Source organism: Patiria miniata, unplaced genomic scaffold (assembly GCF_015706575.1).
Source record: "Patiria miniata isolate m_02_andy unplaced genomic scaffold, ASM1570657v1 HiC_scaffold_4, whole genome shotgun sequence".
In the NCBI taxonomy this organism is placed as follows: Eukaryota; Metazoa; Echinodermata; class Asteroidea; order Valvatida; family Asterinidae; genus Patiria; species Patiria miniata.
The window spans coordinates 3402647-3414080 of record NW_024037071.1 but is presented as its reverse complement, the minus strand read 5'-3'; the positions used below and the strand labels follow the sequence as shown (position 1 = coordinate 3414080).

Genomic DNA, 11434 nt, shown 5'->3' with positions numbered 1-11434 from the left:
CTTGCGCATTTGGGTAACTTTGCCAATTGAACTTTGACACGAGCAAAGAGGGCGAGTCGTCGGTCTGATGCGAAACTTTCACAGAAATGCTACGTTTTCAGAACAAATTGCCACTCTTTTGACTCTCATAATATGGCTGAAGGAAAGAGCAGAGACCCCTTACCATCTTGAAAGCCACTTGGAATTGTCAACCGACTCAGAAAAAGGCAAGAAATAATCTCTCGTTTCGACACGTGAATGCGTAGACAGATGAACGAACAGTTGTCACTCGGATTTTCGTAATTCCGTACAAGTTGGTGTGTGCATGGTGATGACTCATCAAACAACTCTTGTTGCACGTATGAATTACAGTGTTTTTTTTATCCCATAGGTTTTTTTCTCAAGTAACAATTAAGCCTGAAAAAAAGTAAAGTGCCATTTAGATTAATTCTTGTCACCTGACATGCCATATGATTGCTGTGACGTGCAAAACCTATCATGCCTATGAGAACTGAACGCTGGAATTAAAACTTAAAAATGGAAATTAAAAGTAGGAAAACATTCACCATGTCTGAACAGTAATTTAACAAACTTAACATCAAGTTCACCAACTGAATTCTCAATATTTGCCTGTTCGTGTTGTCACATTGAAGATACCTGACCACTGTTGACAGCAAAAAAAAATTCAGATCAATCGGCAGAAGACATCCAACTGAGTTGAGTTGAACTTCAAAAGCATTCCAACAAGTGTGCATTTTATGAACTACATGTATGAACAAGACGACATAGTTTTATTTTGGTCTGGATTCAAGCAAGAGAAGTGGCCAGAATGAGTGGAAGTCGTGTGGATTTGAAAGTCGTGCTACTCGGCAAAGAGTATGGAGGGAAGACAAGTTTGGTGGAGAGATATCTCCACGACAGATTCCACGGAGATGTTCCTTACCAAAATGTAAGTAAATTATCCCTAAACCACCTCCAATAGACCTTACTCATGAGGAGGCCATTTTTGATCGTGTTCTCTGAATCTATTTTATGAATTTTAAGCTGTTGAATGGGATGGTGACAGACTATTGTATGAGTGGAGTGCGTTCCAAGCCTCACCTTCAATTTATTTTTGAATGTGGCTTAAAACATTAGGGTATGATTAATCGCAAATTTTACATTATTGACAGAGCAGAGTGGTATTAATTTGTAAATGATCCTTTGTTTCATTGCTTTTGTTTCTGCTCGCTTGTTCCAGAAATGAAGAAGTCACCTCGCTTTCAATTGAATATGGCTGAGTCATGAATAAAGTCTATTCTCCACACTTGCCCAAGGCCAATGCCTGGTTATTGCAAACTAGTTGTAGCCTCTACAGCACTGTAGCTTTCACCGGCCTAGACTGCAAAAGTGTGCTAATTTTCATTGATGTCCAAAAGACAGCCTAGATTATAGATATTTTGTTGGTATACTTTGTTTTGCACTAATTCTGGACATTTGTGTGAAATTGGCCTAAAACAGAAGGACTAATCCAATTCAAAACCAATAGTGTATGAGCTGTAAAGCACGTCTACTTTATTTGAATGTATCGTCTGGCATGCTTTCACACTGCACACTGACTTCAGGTAGCCCTGTCTGAAGACAGATTTGCATGTTGGATTGAAATTAATAAGTATATTCATATACATGTAGTAAGTTGCATGATGTCACAATTGATTGAGAAAGTGCCATCTTAAATCATTACCATGCTTAGAAATAGTGTGTTCATTGTTTGGAGTCTGGGCATTATTTTAACTGAATTTAATTTTTCTCACATACATTGTATGCTTGTTGTTTGTGCAAACAAAAGAAAACTAAAACAATTTCAGCTCTGAAAACACCATGTGTTAATTTCAAGAAAATAAAGATTGACAAAACTATAGGACATAAGCAGGGAGTTAGTACAACTTGTATCACCAAAAAAAAAAATTTCTGTAATACAGAACTACATGTATAATGCTCACAGCACTTGGAACGAATCCTGTGAGAAGTTTTCTCATAGGCTTTCTTGTCACTGACGTCATTTATTATCTTTTGATTTGTAGAGAACTTCCAAAGGAAGGCCATTTTATACACCAGTAAGTGTGCCAATTAGCATGAAAGGGAGACATGATTTTGTTTTCTTCTTGCCTTGCACAGCTTATAGGGTTTCATGTACAGTAAACGGATTAGTGGAGTTTATCCAAAGCACCACTGTTTCTTGAGATCATCAATTGTGAAATGTTGGTTGGATTCATTGAAAATGTGTACCAGCAAACAAGAAGACTGAACATTTCTTTCACAAAGTAGGATTTTGCAAAATTTGAAATCCCCCCAAGGCAATTTTGGCAGGGGATTCTGAAATTCTTCAAAATCCTACACTGCAGCTACATGCAAGCTAACCAAGGGTACTATTGAGCACATGCATCACGGCCCATGTATATTTTGTTCTTGAAATGCTGCAAGTTCTCAGTCCATCAAAATACTACACAACCAATGTTTGATTTTGAAGGATTTGGGATAGTTAGAAAGAAATTGAATAAAGTTGGACTTGCAGAAAGATTCTGCATATCAATCCTCCTGTACAAAGTCATTTTTTTAAACAAGTTTTGTTGATGAACTGTCGTTATTTGGCCTTCTTTTTTGTTTGTTTCATTTCTGTTTTGAAGTTGTTTGTTTTCACATGTTATTGCATTTTATTGAGCTTGTGGGGGTGGTTTTTTGGACATGTAGTTCCTCTTTCTCATTACAAATATAAAGTATCAGCCAAGAATGCCAAACTGACCCCAAGTACAATGTACTTCTACTCTAATTCTATAATATGGGTTGTAATCTTTCTGTTTGAATTCAACTCCAGATAAGTGCACTGTCAAAGCTTAGTCATATTAGGAATAGTGCTCACGTCTTCAAAACATGCATATGAGGAAGTCTGTGTTCCTGCCCCCTTCCTCCCCCCCCCCCTCACCATAACAAGCAAATTTGACAAAAGCATGGCTAACTTTTCAATGTTTTCAACTGACAGATAGAATGGTTGTAAAGCAGGGATTGCATTATATGTAGTCTTGTTTCAAGACTGGAATTTTATTTTTCCCATCATCATGCAGAAGGTCCCAGTCCTTTGCAAAACAAGTCTTGGGAACTTTGGCACTTGGACCCGTACCCACACACACGCACGCAATATAATGGGTGCAATATCTTGGGAGCGGGAGCCCAAAATCCCAGCACAGAATTTGATTCATCTTGTTGATAATGCCTTGTACTGCCACAGCGGCTTGACCACACTTACTTGACACCAGCTGCAGTAAGGGTAGCAAAATCAAAATCCCGCCTTTGAACCAAGACTAAAATTGCATGTTTAAGGAAGATTTTTTTCCGCTTGATATTTTTCCTAATGAAATTTTTCCCAAGGATTTTTTCCCAAATTTTTTTTCTAATGAGACTGTTCCTGAGGAGATTTTTTCCAGTGAGGTTTTCCTGCGGAGATTTTGCCCAATGAGATATTTCTCTATGAGATTTTTTCCCTATGAGATTTTGTTCCCAATAAGATTGTTCCTAAGGAGCTTTTTTCCAATGAGATTTTCCCCAAAGAGCTGTGTCACTTACTGCACATACAAGTCACTTTCTCATCCATTTGCCTCCGTTTAATACCAGTGGAAGTTGCTAAGGAGATTTTCCCCATTGAGATTTTCTCAATGTTTCCTAAAGAGATTTTGCCCAATGGGATTTTTTTCCTTAGGAGATTTTCCCCAATGAGATTTTTCCTAATGAGATTGTTCCTAAGGAGCTTTTTCCCAATGAGATTTTCCCCAAAGAGCTGTGTCACTTACTGCACATACAAGTCTCTTTCTCATCCATTTGCCTCCTTTTAATACCAGCGGAAGTTGCTATAATTCAAAATCGCCATATTCCATCTTCTTTTGAATGTAAAATAAATTACATAGGGAAACTTACAATTCCTGAAAATCGTCCGGAATGAAATTTAAATTTGCCAACTCTGGAACATCATACTTATTGTTCTACCAACTGAACAATGTTCATTGTGCTATGAATATTCAAATTTCAGATTTTGGCTTCCATCACTTTCTTTGCTCAACCGTAAATTTGGTTTTTGAAGATATATTTATGATTTTATTATGGCACTCAATATATTTGGCTCATTGAAAAGAGTGGGAAAAGTTTGCATTCTAAACGTCCCAGCAAATTTTTGTTTAGTCTGCATTCTTTCTTGGATATCTTGTTTAATTTCGATTCCAAACGAATAAAAAACCCTTTCCTCCTCTGTCCTCAAGCCCGCTGTTTTGTTCTAAGAAGACTGTTCATTATTCTCAAGTTTAATATTTCGGTATGTGAACGTGTTGCTAACAAGTATCTTTTTATCACAGACAATTGGTGCAGCATTCGGTGCTAAGAAAATTGAGGTGGACAGCAGAACAGTTACCATGGGAATATGGGTAAGTTCTGGTCCTATAAAGGAGGGTGGAGATGAAAGGAGATGGAAAGGGGAGGAGCTTAGGAGGGGAGGAGGAACTTCCCCAGCCCCTCCCCCTTGATACTCATTGGCTGATAAATAAATTATACAATGTACTGTCAATATGTCATGTTTGTAATTCAAGTTTTCTTTAACGGTTTATGTCATTATTAGAATTTATTTTAGTGAGTTATTCTCTTTATGTTACAAAATCTCTTTACTTGCTTTCCAACTTGTTCAATTTTTTTTCTCTTAAAGAAACTTCAATTTTTATAATTTATTTAAACGGAAAAAGCTTTTTGTTTCTATCTATTTTGAGCATTTTCAACCCTCTGAAAATATGTTTTTAATTTGGGTTGCTTTTGCACAAAAAGGTACACCTGAATTATCATCGGGTCACAAATAATTTGAAATTTATGAAGTAAATATTCCATAACTAAACTGTAGCTGATTTTGTTTTGTTTCATGTTGCATTCAGAGCGAATTACTTTTGTATTGCTAGAAAAATAGCAATTAAAGGGTTTTTTTTTCGGTGTAAAACTCAAAAACAGCAAAGGAGAGTAACTTTCAGCAAGCCATTCAACTGACAAAAAAACAGCCCCAGATACACAGACGCATATTTATGTCCGTTTCAGATTGTATTGTACCTATCAAAATCCTTTGTATTTTTTTTATCACATTTCCTTTTATTGGGAAAAATTTACATTTCCCAAGCCAAGGTTGATTTTTCTAATTGGATAAAATACTGTGTGAACATCCTGATGGTTGAATATTTCCTTTTTGACAGGAAGTTGGATCTCCTTAACTTCACGTAGTTCACAAATGCATTGTGATGCATGGATTACACAGACCAGGGCTGTCAGACCAGCAGGACAAAAATAACAGAACCTTACGTAATAAATCTCAAAGTAAAAGCAAACAAAGCAAAAGCGTGTGCAAGAGCTGTCCTTATGATCTAAAAATGTATGAAATCTAATGTGTTAATTTATTACATGTGATAATTTGTGTTTATTGTACAGTGTGCTGTGAATTCACGAAGTCAGCATTTGATTCATGTAGGGGGCAGTATTGAATATAATCTGCGAAATCATTTGGGATTTCTGAATTTCTTTCCCGTATTTTCTGTATTATCAGGACACAGCCGGATCAGAACGCTACGAAGCCATGAGTAGAATTTACTACCGAGGAGCAAAGGCTGCCATAGTATGTTATGGTAAGTGACTGCATCCCTCCCCCCTCCCCCTCCAAAAATAAATGTGAGATGGAGTCGCGTTTAATCTTTCCTTTAAAACTTATAGGTTCGTGACATCCATCAGCAGTAATGGAATCAGATCACTTTGATTAATGGGATAATGGATATTGGTACCAGTTGGAAGAAAATAACTAGTTCCACATGTTCCCTTTCCCTGCTCATATGTATAGCTGTTCCATTGAAATGCAGAGAAAATCAAACCTAGTGAAAGCAAGTTGTGTTGAATATTGGATCAGCATTTTCATACTTACAAAGTATAAAGAAACAGTGAATCAAATAAGTCAATAGAAAACTTGATAAGGGGCAAGAACATCTTGGAACAAAAGTTTGTATTTCTCTTCGTTGCAGTTTACAAATTTTAAAACACTAAAAACTTACAAAAACAACCCAGTACCGATAAATGCATTTTCTTTAATAATTTGAAAAGAGAACAATAACAAAATTCTCATGTTCGTGTACATGTAGTCATTAAAACATTTGAAAGGACTGTGTTGACTGAAGATGGTAGCATAATGACATATACATGTACATGTATCTATGCTTTTGTACAAGATTAAACATGATAATAAGTGCTTGTTTGCACAACGGTGATGGCATCTATACGGTTTCTTCGCAAAAAAAATGTCAACTACTGGACAAGGAGGAAATAGCAAATGCAAAATGAAACAATTTGTTCAAAATACACTTGAAACTACTTGTGAAACTACCATGATAATCTAAAAAAAAAAAGCCTTTTTATGAATAAGTAACATGAAGGAATGATTCATAATTTGTTTGAAAAATATGAAACTACCATGATAATCTAAAAAAAAACCTTTTTATGAATAAGTAACATGAAGGAATGATTCATAATTTGTTTGAAAAATATGAAACTATAACATGATATTAATCAAATGGTTTGATAACCTTGTTCGTTGTCGCTGTTCCCAAGTCAATACTATTGTATGCATGTGCATGCAATTATGGGAACAAAGGTCAGTAAAGTGTAGTTGTGCAAAGTTCCAAAAGCCTTGTCTGGGTTTATTTAAAGAATTACCCACCTCCTTAAGCAATTTTGCTGAACCCTTTTTCACCTGCAAATACCAGAATCATATTTCTAGTTTCCGAATGTTTTGGTAAATTCAAGATTGTGCAGCCTGATCTGAATTCCGTGGTTCTGCTTACCGTAATAAGCAAAAAAATCCTTGCTTTCTGTAACAGACGATTCGGTGCTTACGGTTAGCATATTTCACAGGTTAGCGAGGGATTTTGGCTTATATGCCTACATTGCGTAACTACCTGTGCTTTTGGTTAGCACATAATTTATTGCTGGCGCTATTAACACAGAATTTATTGCTGGCGCTATTAACACAGAATTGTGACGATAAGCTTAGAATTCTGTGGTTAGCAAATCCATGAACGTGATGAAATTGGGCCCCGGCCCCCCATAACCCTTGAGGTTCAAATATTTGTTTGAATACAAAGAATGTGTCGTTCTTTTTACTGCACGGTATAGCTACCTAGCCGAATGCTTCTGGCAAACAGAATTGTGGAGGGAGATAGGATAAACAAAAATTGAAAAACTTGTTCTGGGAATTTTTTGGCTCTTTTTCAACACAGTGAAATGACTGCTTGAATTCTTTAGTGCTTTGTTACATTTTCAAAACAAATTAACATGCTTCACAATACCAAATTTCACAATACCAAATTAATTTTGTTACGCAGATGAACGTTTTGAATAATCAGTAGTTTTCTAACCCCTAAAGCTCTCTCTCTATATATTTTTTTTCAAAGATAATGTTCCTTGACTTGCCGTTGTGGACAACCGTCTACTGACTGTTTCCTATTTGTTCCATTTTATTAAAATGCTAAATCTTTTTAGTTTTTCCTGTTCACCACCAGTCAGTTTGTTTGAACAAAAATAACAGATTGAAATGGCATTAAAGGTTTTGACCTTAGGAAAACAACATCAGCGCTTTTCCTACCAAATTGCTAGTATATTAATCTGGTCCTATATTGGCAATCCTTCGTCGTTGATGTTAAAGTAATTTGTATGCTTTACTTTTTCAGATTTAACAGATGGAACAAGTTTTGACAGGGCAAAGTTCTGGGTAGAAGAGCTGAAAAGGAACGAAGAGGTAATACTTTTTTTTTTTTTAAAGTTTATACATTGTTTGTAAACTTGACAGTGGTTTGTAAAGTAAAGTTTTCCAACCCTGCACGACATCCAATCAGAGTTGTTCCTGAGAACTGACAAGGCTGCTGATTGGTTGATTGCTGTCAGGTGCCAGAGTCACTGACAGTAGATGCCCATGGATTGGTCAAAATCTGAGGGTCAAGAAAAATAGTTAATTAGTGTGTAACTACTTTATTACTTTTTTATTGCACGTTTTTTTATATTTAACTGATCCTACATCAGTGTTAAAATGGACACTGGTATTTAGCTAACCAGTAAATTTGGGCTTGGTTGTGACTATTAATTTTCAATTTTATTTTTTTGTTTCCAGTTCTGCAAGATTTATTTATCCGGTAACAAGTTTGACCTCGTGGAGAATGACAAGAGCAGGCGACAGGTGGATTATCACAGTGTAACGGATTATGCAGAAGGTATTTCAATACTTGGCTAACCCCTTCCCATGTGGTGGGCTTTTTGACCTCGTTTGCTAGAGCAATAGTTAAAAATGTTACATCGTGATGTGTTCATACAGGGTGTGATCAGGTACCACAATATGAGTATTAACTAGGAACAGTTTTTAATGTTTTATGTAATTGTTTATCAATGGAGCATACTTAGATTGTGATATATCACTTAGTCTGACATCGGATGAATATGGACATTATGTGCTTGGCTTTATTTGTGATTTTTTTTGTTTTTGTTTTTGTTTGGGGGGGTCTCTTGCATCAAAAACAGTTTTGGAGACTCGTTTTGACTTATTTTGTGTTGGGTCAAATTCTTGTTGGTGTTTGGGATCATCCAGAGAATGAAGAAATCTTTTTACTTTGTGTGCCAAAACAAGTATTGCCAACAAAGTATTTTTTGTCTACAACATTATGCACTAATTTAGGAATTCATTTTTTTTTTGCACAGAACTCAAGGCGGAAGTTTTTGAAACATCAAGTAAAACTGGTCACCAAATCAGTAAGTATTGTCTCATAGCAATATTTTATTAAAGGGAAAATACAACATTTGCAAACATCAAAAAATAAAACTACCAAATCATTTTGAAATACCTTGCTGGACTGTTAGTGAATGACAGTGTAAAGCATCCTGTAAAATCATGGCACCTGGTGTACTGTCATTTTCAAGAAAGCTGGTATTTTTGTATCAATTTCCAACGCTGATCGGCCGATCAGCGTTGGAAAAAACTGTTTTTTTCAAATACTGGCCCCAATTGACCATCGCACTTGTTTGCAATTGATTACAAACATATGAACGGGTACGAGCCAGCTAGACTGGTTCCCTGACCTTACAATTCCCCAATGTATGTAAATTGCTCTGTTTCTTCTTATATGGAGTCGGGGAACCAGACTACAGGAAAATGATTGTTTTTCTTGGTTTTTATTGCATTTTCGAACCCAAAACCTCAAAAAAGTCAGTGTAACTATATTTGCTATATATTTCCAACCCCCCAATTCCATCCATTTCTGAAAATTACAGCAAAAGCAAATGATGTATTTTCCCTTTAACACTTTTTTTCGGCCTCCTCGATCCTCCAAAATCAGCCAGGTGGTTTTGGAGGATTTTGGGAGATTGAGACCGTGTGCCAAGAAAAGTGTCGGATGATTTTGGAGGATGCATTGTGTCAATATCTTAAGCTGTTCCCTGCACTTTTATGTCCAGCCTTCATTATGCTAGACATTATCTGCAGTTCTGCACTGCTTCTAGATATCATCCGCGCCACTATAATAGGAAGATTTTGAAGAATAAGCCTCTGTACTGATGATGTCACACTTTGTTTACGTGTGTTTCCTATGACGCTCAGTGGACCGTGGGCCCCCACTGGCTTACATGTAAACAACGTCTGGCATCATCAGTACAGAGGTTTATTGAGGCAGTAGTCATCCCTCCACTGAAGAAATTCACAAAATAATGAATGATTTTGGAGGATTGAGGCTGTTTTTACTGAAGTGTTTTTTTGTTTTTTTTTCTAATTGCAGAAGAACTATTCTTTAAAATAGCTCAAGATTACGTCAAAGAACCTAGGAATAATGATGCAGGTAAGTACTCAGAATTGTTTGGTTACAACAAATCAAATACTTCTCAGCAAAAAAGACAGCAATTCACATTTTTGGCATAATTCAAAAATTCATATTACTATGAGAATTGACAATTTCACAAAATGTTTAGACATGCCTTGCATTTCACCTTTAATATTAAAAATTAAACATCACATGTCTTTCTGATCTAAAATAAAGTTGACCTAAATTTGAAACGTCTTTAATCAAGTTCATGCAAAGTATATTTAGTTTTGGATCTGAGCTTGACCCCAACACCTCATTGTACTTGTATGAAAGTCCAATTTTTTCTTGATATTGAGAAAAGTATTTGCTTCGCTTATCCCACCGCCCCTATGTGAGGGCTCTGGTTAAGGGTTAATCCATTTTGAGCAATAAGAGTTTTGAACGTTTCAACCCCGTGTCGTCGGCTAAAAACATCACGTACATTTTCTTTTGTTTTTGTTTTCCTTTTTACCTTTCTTGTAGCGCCTGAAGTCCCGAAGACTCTTAACTTGACTGACAAGCCGAAAAAAGCGGATTGTGCCTGCTAGCCAGTCACCTGACGCAGTCACCTGACTCGTGTCACATGACCGTTCAGTAAGAATCACAGTTACACCAATGTCTTATGAAATTGCACCACAGAGGTGAAAACGAGTAATCGAAAAATTGTGGGAATGGAGGACTTTGATCAATTTAGATTCACACTTTTAGACTTTTTGTAACAGTGCCAATGACTAATGAGTGATCTGCCCAAACTACAAATGTGATGCCATCAAGCTAAGTGAGTCGTTTGTCGACCCTGGTAAAAAAAAATTCTTACAGTTTGGAAAAGAGCACAATCTCAGCATTACTGCTGTGAAAACCACATGCTGATACTATTTTTTGTTCAAAAATTATGGAAGTCGGCACACCAAGAGACGTGATGAAGTGAAATCTCCAAGTGAAAGTTCCTGATAAACGACTCATTTAGCTTGATCGCATCACAAATGTTGATTGTTTTGTGATGATAGGAAGAGTGCTCATTGTGCTTGTCCCATCATAAGCAAAAACAAAAACAAACAAAAAGACCTTTCCAACTCGATGTTTACATTCAGGGGCTTCAGGAAATGTTATCCAATTCTCCTATTGGACACTAGGGACTTATCTTGGTTTAGTTCATGTTTTTGTTTGGTTGTTTGTTTGCTTTTTCCCCCAAGAAATAGCTGTCAACCGGAAAATTACGCAAGCTCGCTGTAGGTGATTGCAAAATTAAGGAAAAGGACAATCAGAAGGATTCAGAAACTAAGATGAAATGAAAAGGTTTGAGCCCAGCCTAGCTATTCAATTACTGAATTGCAAATTTTTAACATGACATCTGGAAAATCCAAAATGTTCATCTTCTACGGTGTAATGATTTTGTTTCTCATTCCATTAAAACTTAACTAGGGCTGGTTTTCCCCGAGAAAGAATTTATAGACAAAAAGTTGAAACAACAGAATGTAAGAAACTTTTTTTCAACCGAGAGGCTAAACTGCAAGAAGTTTGTATTTTTTTGGTGTGAT

At 36.3% G+C, this 11434-nt stretch overlaps 1 protein-coding gene across 2 annotated transcripts; it reads left to right on the top strand.

Annotated features, from left to right (window-relative positions):
* The first annotated feature begins 18 nt into the window (after positions 1 to 18).
* Positions 19 to 10586, top strand: LOC119739707 (ras-related protein Rab-24-like). 2 transcript variants are annotated; one of them, XM_038214735.1, is made up of 9 exons: positions 19 to 928; positions 2043 to 2075; positions 4359 to 4427; positions 5579 to 5657; positions 7746 to 7813; positions 8183 to 8282; positions 8764 to 8814; positions 9834 to 9893; positions 10380 to 10586. In XM_038214735.1, the coding sequence occupies exons 1-9, from the start codon at positions 809 to 811 to the stop codon at positions 10442 to 10444; spliced, it is 645 nt and encodes a 214-aa protein (XP_038070663.1). In that variant the 5' UTR covers positions 19 to 808; the 3' UTR covers positions 10445 to 10586. The 2 variants fall into 2 exon arrangements, with proteins under 2 accessions (XP_038070663.1, XP_038070664.1); XM_038214736.1 differs by lacking the exon at positions 2043 to 2075.
* The last annotated feature ends 848 nt before the right edge of the window (positions 10587 to 11434 follow it).

What these genes read in the sequence shown, in the direction of transcription:
- LOC119739707 (XM_038214735.1), top strand. Translation starts at nt 809, where the DNA reads ATGAGTGGAAGTCGTGTGGATTTGAAAGTCGTGCTACTCGGCAAAGAG. An exon ending in AGCTGAAAAGGAACGAAGAG is followed by an intron (nt 7,814 to 8,182) that starts GTAATACTTTTT and finishes TTTTGTTTCCAG; the next exon opens with TTCTGCAAGATTTATTTATC. An exon ending in TGTAACGGATTATGCAGAAG is followed by an intron (nt 8,283 to 8,763) that starts GTATTTCAATAC and finishes TTTTTTGCACAG; the next exon opens with AACTCAAGGCGGAAGTTTTT.